The 13,612-nt window shown below is 33.2% G+C and overlaps 1 protein-coding gene across 4 annotated transcripts in view; it reads right to left on the bottom strand.

The window, feature by feature from the left end:
- Window positions 1-13,106, bottom strand: part of LOC123675678 (protein unc-80 homolog) — a 28,564-nt gene extending 15,458 nt beyond the window's left edge. For 3 of the 4 annotated variants that reach the window (XM_045611131.1, XM_045611130.1, XM_045611128.1), the window contains exons 1-18: window positions 12,899-13,106; window positions 11,306-11,354; window positions 11,202-11,237; window positions 11,098-11,118; window positions 10,544-10,689; window positions 10,326-10,494; window positions 10,050-10,269; window positions 9,662-9,789; window positions 8,578-8,727; window positions 5,058-5,170; window positions 4,744-4,974; window positions 4,163-4,338; window positions 3,926-4,113; window positions 3,573-3,688; window positions 2,165-2,194; window positions 1,242-1,377; window positions 396-593; window positions 48-322 (exon numbers count right to left, since the gene is read on the bottom strand). In XM_045611131.1, coding sequence (XP_045467087.1) covers window positions 48-322; window positions 396-593; window positions 1,242-1,377; window positions 2,165-2,194; window positions 3,573-3,688; window positions 3,926-4,113; window positions 4,163-4,338; window positions 4,744-4,974; window positions 5,058-5,170; window positions 8,578-8,727; window positions 9,662-9,789; window positions 10,050-10,269; window positions 10,326-10,494; window positions 10,544-10,689; window positions 11,098-11,118; window positions 11,202-11,237; window positions 11,306-11,354; window positions 12,899-12,993 — 2,477 coding nt within the window. In that variant the 5' untranslated portion in view covers window positions 12,994-13,106. The remainder of the gene's footprint in view (window positions 1-47; window positions 323-395; window positions 594-1,241; window positions 1,378-2,164; window positions 2,195-3,572; window positions 3,689-3,925; window positions 4,114-4,162; window positions 4,339-4,743; window positions 4,975-5,057; window positions 5,171-8,577; window positions 8,728-9,661; window positions 9,790-10,049; window positions 10,270-10,325; window positions 10,495-10,543; window positions 10,690-11,097; window positions 11,119-11,201; window positions 11,238-11,305; window positions 11,355-12,898) is intronic. The other variant, XM_045611129.1, reaches the window with a different exon arrangement.
- Between the last annotated feature and the right edge of the window lie 506 nt (window positions 13,107-13,612).

Below are 13,612 nucleotides of genomic sequence, written 5' to 3' on the forward strand. Positions count from 1 at the left end.
AAATTTTGAGTATTCAATAAAGCAACGTCTGTATATTTTGAACGGACCTTGTTATCGTATTCATAATTAACCGGTGTGATGTCATTGGTTTGACAGATTTCTCAGGTTCTGGCCCATTAGAGTTCTTATTTTGAGATCCTTTTGTTGGCTTTCTAGGACTTCGATCAGTCGATTCTGCTGGAGTTTGATTTATCATCGCTTCATCTCTTAGGAATTGTTTCAAAACTCCCATGTCCATGAGTAGCTCTATCAAGTTCAATATTACCTCAACAACTCTCAATGTACAGAACTTGGAATCTCTGAGAGCAGTTGCATGAACAGCCTAGAAGAATTATTGAAAGGTTTTTCTATATATTCTTTGAAACATAACTAGAAAAGAATTACTCGTTAGGTACCTTCAGAACAACATCTAAGTCAATATCGCCATCTTTTGTGATATAACATGCTGATCCAGGCGCTTCTGGGATGTCTTCTCCAGCATATGTTATATTGGAATCTGTTTGAGATCTCGTCAAACTTGCTTTTCTTTCATTCCAGTGTCCCATTTTACTACCACTTAGACTTGCTGCGTCCAGCTGGCTATCCATGGAACCCTTATGAACGAAATAAATTCATTTAGACTATTTGTGTTTGTGATATCAGGCAACAAGGAAAAGTATCAAGAGTGAAGAATAGATTCTTATAAATTATGAGGAGTATAGTTAAGTGAATCAAATATAGTATATACAAGATAAAATCATCAAATAGACATTTGTAGTAACATAATAATACTGAATGGAAAATTTTATCTGCAATCTGTTAATAATATTTTGAATATTCTCTAAATTCATAACCTTCACGTGGGAAACATCTTTAGTATTTTTTCATTTCGGTTAGATATTCTGTATTTCATTGGATATTATGCTTCTGTTATTTCAAAATAGGTAATGACGAAGGAATTTTTATTCGAAAACCCTCGCCAAAGTGTAAAAATTTCAACATCATATAGAGCTGTCCAAGATGAAAGCATCAATTAATTTCTGCTAATATGCTTTTTTGGTTTATCTGCACTCTTGAAAATTTGTACTTTGATTTAAAAGCCAAATTATTAGAAATGATTTAAGAAAAAAGGAGGCAAAAGGCACTGACAATAGGAACTTTACTTTTCCAACCGATTACTTGGACTGAGACAGCATCATCGAAATTGGAGATTCTGTTAGACTAAATTAACAGATAATAAATTCACTCTAGAGTGGAGTTACCTGTCGTCTCAGATAATCAGGTGAAGGTACAGGAGTGTGTTCAGTCACTGTTATGATAGGATTCGCTATAGGTTGAGAACTGTGACCACCATATCTACTACCTTTTTGGCGTTCCCAATGAATTTCTCCGATATATCTAAAGAAGAAAAAAAGATAAAATCCGAAATCAAAATGGCGGAATATTCCTCTCTCTCTACTACTCTACGAGTGAAACATCCACTCATGTCTTAATTGAATAGACACAAGTTCTGATAAGAAATCGCTACCATGTTTGGAAGCTAACATGAATTTATCTGGATATCACTTTGCAACAATGCTCTAAGCTCTAAGCTATTTTTCTGAGTCGTAAAATATTTCAAATGAACCCATTCACAAAAATCATTTCATAAAGGTACGTACACGTAAAAATAATAAATGCTACTGCACAGAAGAATATATCGAATAGTCACGACATCGAAAGCCTTATATACCAATTCAACACATCACAAATATACCGCATCAACATCTTGAATGGTGTGAAGAAATATAAAAGAAGCTAATAATTCAGAGATCCTATCTAATATACTGAAACTGTTTCATTTCACTTTGACCTTTACATAGCAAAAATATCTATTGTGCTAATATGCATTTTCAGTAATTCTTCAAAATCGATTACCTATTGTTGGTATTTCCAACTCCAGGAGATGAAAAAGATTTCAACCCAGAAAATATCTGCAGGATATCTCGAAAAAAAGTTTCAAGTACACTCAAAAATATGAAATCAACCAGCATTTGAAGAATCTCTTTTTCTCACGAACATAATATTTCAAGAATAAACTATTTTTTCAACTAGAAATCAATCAATGATGAATACTACAAAACTAATAAGCTTCATTAGAAAGGCCAAAGTGAAAAACTGGACCAGGTTCAATTTCCAAACTTACCCTCCAGCACATAATTCATCTATCAAACAGCTAAGAAAGACACAATAGGCGATAAGAAAATAGATGTAAACATCAGAGGAAAAACTGTTCAATTGTAATCGAAAACAGATTCATGAAGATAAATGGGCTCATTCAATATATTTTCGACCATTTTTTCAGATGAATAGATTCTCTGAAAATATTTTCGAACTGAATATCTTCTCATTGTCACATAAATCGCATTAATTTGTAATATAACTGAACATTCAGATGCAAACTGTGACTGCAACAATGTTACCATACGTCATCAGATACTTAAGGGAACCTTCAAAAATATAATATTATAAAGAGGAAAGCACTAACGTCTATGGTATTATTACATATTTTTTTGCGTTTTTTTGCTATGGTTCTGGTGACTAATATGAAATTTTGGTGTATTCTATATGCAGGGTGTTTTCTAATTGAATGTCAATATTTATGGGGGTGATTTTTGGGTCCATTTTAAGAAAAAAACTTCATCTGAACATATGTCCTAAAAATCTTAACTTTTGAGATACAGGGTGGTAAAAAAATGAAATCTGTATTCGATAATGAGCATATTTGATCTCTTGAATTTTTTCAGTCCGAGACACGAGTTTCATCTAAAAAATAAAAACTACGTATGTCTCTGCATAGTGATAGTTTTTTATTGTAAAGAGGAAGGTAATTAACGATATCAGCTATGTCTACTGCACTATACCTTTGTAAAGAAAGACCGAATCAATTCAAAAAATGTCGTATATACATAAAATAAAACGAAGTAATATCCACTATGTTATTTAATTGTTTGCAACAATTGTTTCGCCACACTGTGGCTTCATCAGGCTACATTTCTGAACTGATAAGAGTACAAAGGTTTTCAGAATCTTATATAGGAACAAAATTGACACAAAAATATTCGAAAGGGTATAAATTATAAAGTTATATTGGACCATTTACCGCCTGGGATTTCCAAACTATCGGAAGAAATTCAATACTTCGTTTTATTTTATTTATAATGAATTTCCGCCAAGTAAGGACCGAATCCATTAAATATGTCGTATATACAATGGTTATTGCAGATAAAGCGCCTTAAAAAACTTAACTATCTTATCTTGGCTAAAGGAAATCTTATTCCATAGTTTCCTCTGTATGTAGATTCCATCTAATCCTTGTCTGAGTGCTACTTCCCTGTCCCAGTTATATTTTTTTATTATAATCACCTTATATAAAAACAACAAAAATGAATAATATGGAAATGGATTGAATGGTGAAAATAACTGAATGAGCTCTTGGAAAGTGATTTGAATGAATTCAATATTTCTAAAATGTCTGTTTTCATGCAAGAAATTAAGAAACGTTGAAAGTTCAATAGGAATGTCGAAAAATTCGACAACAAATAATATATTACCTTAAGCTTGGCATGCTTTTTCCTTTCACTAGATTACTAGGCGCAAATGAAATTCTTGCAGAAGAGCTTGGTCTAGTAAGATGTTCATCGCCTGTATCTAGACTCCTGTGGTAATCCTTCAAGAAATAAATTCATCATCATTAATCATACAAAGAAGGAGATATAACATATGGGCGACAAAGTATCATAAATTGTGTAAAAGGAAGAAATAAAATAACATAACATTAACGTTAGATCAAGTAAGTTAGAGTAAACAAAGTTTGTCGTTAGTCAGCAAACAATAGAAAAAGGATGGGCTTAGATAAGAATGACTAGAATAGAATAGAGAAGAAGAAATTTTAATGTACACTCACCATTTGCTCCGCCAGAGTTTGAGGATCATCTTGTCCGATTTTTTCAAGAGCCTTATCAGATTTAGAAAGTAGTTTTGTTTCCACGAAAGCTTTGAGATCTGCCATTTTCATCTTCTTTTTTATTTTCTCACTGGCTCGCCTGTGTATAGATTCTTCTGATCGCTGCTTCCTACCCACATACGGTGATTCTTCAATGAGAAGTTTTCAACCAAGAATTATTAGATAAAGAGGTCTCACCTGATAATAGTGAAACATCTTTCACTTCAGGAACTTCAATAAAATCTTTATTACTATCTGATTTCTTAGAATCAGACCCTTGGTACAAAGAGACCTCTATTTTAGGTATTGGCAAAGAATTACTACGTCTTCTTGGTTGTTGCTGGCCGCTTGTTGCTTCATTGATGTCTCGTAATCTGTAACGGTTGAAATCAATCAAAACAATAAAAAAAGAGAAAATACTGATGACTCAATAAATATTGAGAAGATAGAAATAATTCAATAGGAGAAACAAAGTAATTTCAGTTTTAAATCAAATGAAAATGAAAACATAGATTCGCTTCCTATCTACGTATTATTTGTGAATTATTATGAAATGTGAATTGAATTTCATACATATTCAAATATAGTGTTAACTATCAGTATGCCCCTTTCTGAAAATGTGCAGATGGATCCAAGAAAATACATTAAATCCATAAACGAACTAGATTTATTTTTGATTTTACCTGCAATTTTTGTTATTGAGTGATTTCAAATTATCGACATCGATTAACTAATTTATATTTCTTCATAATTGTCATTCAAGAAAATAGAAAACCAACCTGTTATACAGAAAATGTAAAGCCCAATAAATGCCTTCTTCCTGCCATAATGTAATAAATAAACATCTTAAAACTGCTACGTCCAAAAATGTGGCAGCGCAAATATCTGAACCTGGATAACCTGTAGTATGTTTCTGTGAATCTTCAGATTCCCCCATACCTTTATCCAAGGTAGGTTGTACGTTCTCCAGAAAATCCTTTTCAGGTACTGAATCCTTCTCTGGTTCGGACCTACTCAAATTATTATAAAAGAAATAATTCAAATTTATCCTATATTTTGGATTTTCCAAAAGTAAAACTATTCAGAGACTTACCCAGATCCTTGTTGAGTTATTTTCTGATCAGTTTCGGAGCCTGCCTCAGATTTTAATGAACTCCTGCTGAAGCTGTTGCGTTTCATTGATAACTGAAATAAACTAGCCTCTGCCTGAAAGCATTGTATAATTTCAGTTACTTGGAAAATATCGCTATTATTGCTGATATGGAAAATTGCAGAAATCCTAACATATAATCGAATGCTTACTTCTGTACATAGGAATGTTTGAGCTTTACAAATTTAGGATTCACTTACTGCCACCAAAATAAATTTTCCTGAAAATTGCTTTCAGCGTCGAATGAAATCAGTCTCAACCAATAATCAGACAATAAAATTCTCAAAAGGTCAAAGAGAATTAGTGATGGAAAGCTGCAAATAATAAACCTTAGGATATTGCAATCCTAACTAAAATTATGGGTATATATCACAATAGCAACACTTTTGTCCTTCCTACCAAAAATAAATGAGTAGTAGAGTAAGTGAAGAAATGAACTAATGCTTTGAGAAAGGCCTTTTGGAGAAATAATGATGGAAGCAGAACACTGAAAGAGAATTGTCAGCTCTGAATTAGACAAAGTAACTACAACGAAAGAGCAACTATGCAACTATTTTTAATTCCATAGAAGGATGAAAAAATATCATACACAACGAAGACGAAAAGGAATAAACTTTTAAAACAGAATTCAGTTAAAGATGAACGAGAGTACTATTATTATTCGGTGTCTATGTGTAAACTCAGCAACTACTTCTTTCTAAATTAAGCTAGGTTGACAAGGGTAGTTCATCACGGTCGTGGTTAGATAATTCGTAGAAAATGACTAGTGTCAACGGAACAGTCGTGCAAATATTCACGAAATGAATGATGACATGGGTAGTGAAGCACAATCGTGGTAAATTATGTCGTGGAGATGAATGGTTACAATCGTGAAACGATATATCAAACATGTTAGAGATTTCACGAATCTATTAATCGTGGAACGACCATAATGAAAGAAGACAAAGGGTATTTTCAATTTTTTTCTGTACTGAATTGTGCTGTGCTAGGCTGTGCTACTTTAAATACTTGTGCTACATTTCTGCTGTCTTGTTCTCGTCAAATTTTCAGAAATATGTCTCAAATTTTTCTTCAAAGGATGGGAATCAATTCTCAGTTAATTGTTTATCCGACAAACATCAGTCAGCACAAATATATAGCCCAACTAGGGATTCACGGCTTGGCTTGATTTTCGAGCAACTTTGCTTGAGTTTGACTTGATTTTAAGTCAAGTCCAGTAGTAGTTTTTCAATCTCAAGTCAAGTCAAGTATTTATTTATCAAGTATTTGAATCATATCAAGCTACTTGATTTTCAGCAGTTTTATTGTGTAGTGTCACATGAATGAAAAAATAGTGAAATGAGAAAAAACCTTGCAAAAAAACTTTTATTAAACTTATTGTATAAAAGAACCGAAAATATCAACTTTTCCGAAATAGAAACATAAATTAAATCACTATAAATCATAACAAAATAAAAAATAATAATAAAAAACTAAGTTTTTCAATATTGAAAACCCTCCAGGCTTTGTTTGATTTCATAATTTTCCATCTAGGATCTAAGACACATGAGGCATCTTATAAAATTATTGCCTAACCTATTGCGGGTGTTTGCAATTGTAAGAGCAGCTCTGGAATATTGTCTTTAAACAGAGGCTGAAGATGCTGGCGTTGATAAAAAATTCTTGGCCATCTTGGCCGAGTTTGGAATAATTGTTCTGTAATTACCATAATCTACCAATATATTTAATAGAAATGTGAGAAAACTACTAATAAAGTCACACTGGCGAATGCTTCAGTCTCTCGGCGCTCTTATTTAGTTTAAGCGCGCACGAGATTGCAGAAATATATGCCTAGCGACGCGTGCATATCAAGCTCAAGTAATATCAAGTAGCTTGGCATCAAGTCATGCAATAAATATCTAAAATCAAGTCAAGTGAAGCTCAAGTATATAATTTTTCACGAGCTTTATATTCAAGTCAAGTAGTTGGTTAAAATGTCAAGCTACTTGTCTGGATGAATGCCTAAAACCAACTAAAGAGTGTTTTTTTAGAGCTATAGAACTTCAAATTGCAATAAAACAACGATGGATTATTCGATTGACATGAATTTTATTTATCCGCCAGATTATCTTGTGGCATTGAATTTTAAATATGATTTCTGGCATATGACCGCCAGAGCTGGCTCGGATGTAGTCCCATCTGAACGTCCAATTTTCGATGACTTTTTCCAACATTTGTGGCCGTATATCGGCAATAACACGGCGAATGTTGTCTTCCTATGCTTATCCGCATAGACCAATGACTTTACATAGCCCCACAGAAAGTAGTCTAGCGGTGTTAAATAACAAGATATTGGAGGCCAATTCACAGGTCCAAAACGTGAAATTAGGCGGTCACCAAACGTGTCTTTCAATAAATCGATTGTGGCACGAGCTGTGTGACATGTTGCGCCGTCTTGTTGGAACCACAGCTCCTAGACATCATGGTTGTTCAATTCAGGAATGAAAAAGTTAGTAATCATGGCTCTATACCGATCACCATTGACTGTAACGTTTTGGCCATCATCGTTTTTGAAGGAGTACGGACCAATGATTCCACCAGCCCATAAAGTGCACCAAACAGTCAGTTTTTCTGGATGTAACGGTGTTTCGACATACACTTGAGAATAAGCTTCACTCCAAATGCAGCAGTTTTGTTTGTTGACGTAGCCATTCAACCAGAAGTGCGCTTCATCGCTAAACAAAATAAAATGGATGTAATGCGCGATACGCATTCCGCACAGAACCATTATTTTCGAAATGAAATTGCACTATTCGCAAGCGTTGTTCAGTCGTGAGTCTATTCGTGATGAATTGCCAAACCAAACTGAGAATAAATCACTTGACAGCTGCTAAATCGGTCGCCATCTCGAACAGTAATGCCAATTTAAAGTTATATACCTCGAAAAAAACATCCTATATATAAAACAATTCTCGGTCAAAAAACCCAAAACCCTGGGTTAACTTTTCCAATTTTTTTTTCTTTTTCAAGAAATTATTCTCATACATCATATTCATTAATATCCAAATTGCCACAAAAAAACACGTGTTCTCCCAGGGCGGCCCTAGCCGTAAATTTTGGGGGGTCACCGTTATGGGATTCAAGTTTTTTGATGGGACCATTTCGTACCTTGTCTGCTTGAAACGCATATTAAGTGTTAGGTGGTTTTATTTGAGGAGGTGGTGTTGTTCATGACCCCCTTGAACCCCCCTCCCTCTGGGACCGCGCTTGTTGTTCTCATTTGGTCTTGTCGGCGTTCCCTTTGCCGCCGAAGAAGCAGAAGCAGCATACGATCATGAAATTCGATAATGCTTCATTCGTTTTTCGTGAATACGAAAGCTTAACCAATGATCGTGCTCCACTACCCATGTCAACCTTCCTTTATGCATATTCCATAATTCGTTAGCCATGTAAATGTAACTACCTCTGTTCTACAAGCTCTTACCGTATATATTGATGGATCTCTCAGAAAACCATCACTTTCATACAGAGGAGGTAACCTAAATATCACAACATGTTCTTCCTCTGCGCTTGAACTCTCTTCAGGTATAGTTTCCGGAAATACCGTATCTTTCGGTGATGGATGATTCCAATTCTGAAAGGGTATGGTATATTTATACCATAGGAATGGAAATATTGATGCATTATGACGAGAGCACCAAATTGTTACTACCCTTAACTTAACTGACAGGGATAGAATTGAGAAAAGTCTATTAGGTAATGGAAAATATGATGATTTCAATTTCTCTGCTAATGAGATTTCAGTGAAATCTTTTGGAATTTTGAAGATACTTACACTAAGAATCAGTAGTGGAGGTATAATATAATAATTGATATATCAACATTTTCCATGATTGAATGTTTGGATGATAACAGTGCTTTCAACACACAGTTTTCATCCAAATGATAGATGAAGAGGAAGAAGCAAATGCAAGCAAGCAAAAGTCAATCTATCTAATAATTATAATGCATTATGCATATGACCTACAAAATGGTATCAGGGTTGTGTAGAAGAGGTCCATCAAAGAAGAATTTGAAACTACAATATAAAGGTCACAATTTGAAAGCTGAATGATTTCAGGGAAAATGTTCTACTTGGATAATGGAACTTTTATAATTCTAATCAGGTTGTAAATTTTGCTGAATTAGTTCATAACAGAATAAGTCAAACTATCGGTTTCATTTGCATGAAAAATATGAGGAGAGGCTTGAAAAATAGTTATTGAGAGTTTGAATATTCAAAGATTTTTCAAGAGAGTAATGATTTCCTGAAAGGGTTGGTGTTACAAACCCAAATACTTTTGTAAGTCGCAAGAACATTTATTGATCCTTTTATCGTCGTTAAAAACAAAAAAATCATAAGAATCAGGTTAATTCAAACAAAAGTCCTCACGATTAAATTTCAGTGCCTGCACAAAATGACACTTGATTTTGATATTGGGTAGAAAAGGCATGTTACATGCAACTACAGAAAGCTTTTGGGTATGATTTTTGTATGGATTTAATAAAAGTAATAGATTATTTCTAACCTCATCTTCTGTTATCTTCGAGAAAGTGGCTGTTACTGTCACTGTAGTCGGTATTGCAGATTCAGAAATTGTTGTGCTGATTTCTTGAATAGGACTCTCTTGTACTGTTTCTTCCTGGGTTGACTTTGCTAAAATTTTATTCTGATATGTATATGATTTATTCCATCCAGAACTTTATTTATACTTCCTATCATTATGTATTGACATGGAAAAAAACTAACTGAAATGATATGACAGTAATTATCCTCCCAAAAGACATCAAAGAACTGATTGATTATTCTGAAATCGAATTCTATCGAGAAGCTACCTTTTTCATCCGCTGTAGTCCTCATATATATAAACCTAACAATTCGCTATCATATATAAATTTATATTCAGATCTACTTACAACGTCCTTGAAACACATCACCAAAGTGTATTTTCTGATTCCAATATTTGTTGCTGAAATTTTTGGGCTTTGGTTTACATTGTGAGGAAAAACAAATGCCTTCTGGATGCCGGAATTCCCACATAGGTTGCCATATCTTCAAACCGTTTTCGAGTCGAAAACTATTAAAGTCTGACTCTTTGAAATTATGACATATAGGAGCGAAGAGATAGACAAAGAGCTAAAAATTAGAGGATCATGTGGAATCAACTAATCAAAGTCAGAAGTTTGTCTCACTGTTATCGTAGGAATCGAGAACAAGTAGTGAAATGGAGATGGGTGAATTATTCCTTCATCATAATCACTATCTGCGCATTCCTCAGCTGCATCTAAGATAATCCAGTGTAATGTATACATTAAAGTTGTCTCTGAAGTTCCCAATCCTTGAATATTTCCGTCTTTTATTCTGAAAATTTGTTGATGAAAAAATGTTTGTCATAGAGTTACTATGTTACCTTCCATGTAGAAGAGAAGCTACACTGTGCATAACGTGTGGAAGAGCAGCTTGAATTAACCGCCATCTAGGAATTGAGCGAATAACTTCAGCAAGATCTGCCTTCAACCCAGACTGAAGATTTTGAACAAGTACTTTTTCATAGACCTAAAATTATTATATACTCAAAACAAAATTTTGAATTGACTTGAACATAAATAAAACATGAAAAACTTAACATAATGAATAAATCGATATTCGAAGGGTGTATCAATGAAAGTGCAAGATTCAGATTTCAATCAAATTAATAATACATCTACATCAGATGAATGGTAAGCAACGGTATTGAATGAATGGGACCGTACTGAATTTTCATAGTGTCTAATTTGAGCATTGAGTCTTCAATGATTCGGTAGCTCATAGGACGGAATTCGTGCCTTCAAAAAAATAAAAAAAAAATCTAACAAGTTCATCAATGTTTCATGATTATTTCATAAGGTTCCCAAAATGAATACACATCTTAAGCTACTAAAAAAAAAAATTTAATACAAATAGATGGATATTGAATATTATTACCTTACAAGATTCTTTCACCTCCTGTGATGAAAAAAAAATTCTGTATTATCAAAGATTCAAGCATAACATGGAAATTCTTTGAAATGTCTTGAAGTTCAACTTACATGATGAATTGTGGTTGTGGAGCTTTGCTGACAAATCTGCAATTATTCATTAAATTCAGACAAAAAGGCTCTCAAATTACTGTTTTTTTTTTATTCATTCTTACCATACATGCTGCTTCATGAAATTTCCCTAATCTTTGTTTGATGAATGGACTGCGAAAAATATGAAAAAATGTTGTATTACACATCAATAAATATTTTTTTCGAATATTTTTTCAGGTATTATATAGGTGGTCCAGACTTTTCTTAAAAAAAAATTCTTATAAACATATATCCTAAGAAGCTTCGTTTTCGAAATTTGGGGTATATTCTTTTTTTTATTTTCAGGTTTTGAAGTGTTGATCTCCTGCCGAAATTAACCAGTCGCGTAGATATAGATATTTTCTTATTGAAAATCTACACCACTGTATTTATTTCGAAAAAATTGTTTTTTTTCTGAAATCAACAGAGATTCATTGAAAAAATCTCTTTTCAGATGACATTTTAATAAACTTTTCAGAAAGAAAATTTATCAGATTCTCAAACAATAAAACATATCGACAAACATATAAAATGTTTATTGTTTAACTGTCTTTCAGAAATGTTCAATTTAATCCCATCTGGAAGCATTATAATACACTACGTCAATTTTGTACTTTCATCACTAATGGGAAAATTTGAAAAATCTGTTTTTGTGATATTGTTTGTTTTATACTAGATTATCTCGAAAATGGTACATTCTATGAAAAAAATTCAAGAGACTTTTTTTCATCAGAAGAAATTAGAAGCTTTGTTGATTTCAGAAATGAAACAATTTTTTCGAAAAGAAGACGGTAGTGGTGTAGATTTTAAATGAGTGAAGGATCATCGCAGACTTATATCTACGCCATTTGATAATTTTGGCAAGAGACAGGTTCCTATTTCAAAACATTACATTTTCAAAACTTTTTTTCAAACTTTAACACTCTTCATCTCGAAAACGAAGCTTGTGAGGATATATGTTTATAGAATTTTTTTCATGAAAAGAGTTGTCCTATCCGTCGCCAAAGTTATTGCACTAAAATCTGGACTACCCTGTTTATATACCTCTATAAAGCGCGTACACTGACGGTAATCATTTTCAGAGTTAGAATGTTTTGCAAAATGTATACTTTACGAGCTTAAATGTTTACGAGCGGTTGTTTTCACGTTACTCGCCTCTATCACATGTAGTGATATTTCAATTTATATGGCAAAGATTCCCAACATATAATTTTTCAATTGGAAATTAAATTTCGTACAGTCCTTTCCAATTCGTCCAAAAACAAAAATAAATTAAGAGAAAAGCACTGATTTCAAGTCAGAACAGAAGAAGTAACTATTGTCCACGGGATCTTCACATGTGTTTGAGGCCGTTTCAACAACAATATTGTCAATCGTCATCTTCAGAAACTGAGGAGAAACGTGGAAGTCAGAAATATTATATTGAAAAATAAAACGCTAACAGGGATAGTCTTGAACATAGATGTAGTTTGATAGAATTTAAAACATTCATGAACTATTTTTATCAGTTGTTGTCATCTACAAGGATTTTCCCGAACTTAAATGCTGTACATATTTTTTATAACGTTATCAATTCATTAATCTTTATTAAGTTTGAACTCAATGAAAATAGGTATAAAAGGTACTATTAACGAAAAATATTGAACCTGAAACGTAATTAACAACATAACACATACCTAACTTGTTTCCACAGGTACACTTGGATTGGTATTGGTATTGCCAAGTCAGATAAGTTATCGTCAGAAAATCTGATATTTTCTCTATTTGCCATTTTGGATTTTTTTCTTTTACTAGTCACTCCAATTCTATATGAAGATCACTCAAGTCATATTAAGCGATTGAGATATGACGAATTGTGTTGAGATGCTTTTGGTGAGATTCAGCATCCACTGAGGTACTGTTGTTTTTCCGAATGGGAAAGATTTGGCTGATCGATAATTCAGGCGCCGCCGCTCCTGATACATCCTAGCAAATTTCTGGACTAGGGCAGTTTGCGAAATTCCCACAGGAAGATTTCAGCAGTGATTGAGGTGATATCAGAGGAAGTTCGTGTACAATAAGAGTTTCAGTGCAAGATGATAATTGAGAAATTCCAGAAAAGCACTGATATTAGGTCGGAGGCTTCTGCGTGTTCGTTCAGAAATAGTAAATAAATTTTAAGAAATGTGATTACTAGAGTTGCACAAGTTTGACTTGAAGAATCGAGATTGACTTGAGTTTGACTTGAAATTAAGTCGAACTCAAGTCAATCTTCCTGAAAAACAATTCAAGTCAAATCAAACTCGACAATAGTTACAGGTTTGAAAATTCAAACTATTTGTCAAACTAGTTTGAAAGAGTTTGAAAAATAATTCATTTACTGAATATGCCATGAATGGGAAAAATATTTA

Source organism: Harmonia axyridis, chromosome 3, assembly GCF_914767665.1.
Source record: "Harmonia axyridis chromosome 3, icHarAxyr1.1, whole genome shotgun sequence".
Lineage (NCBI taxonomy): Eukaryota > Metazoa > Arthropoda > Insecta > Coleoptera > Coccinellidae > Harmonia > Harmonia axyridis.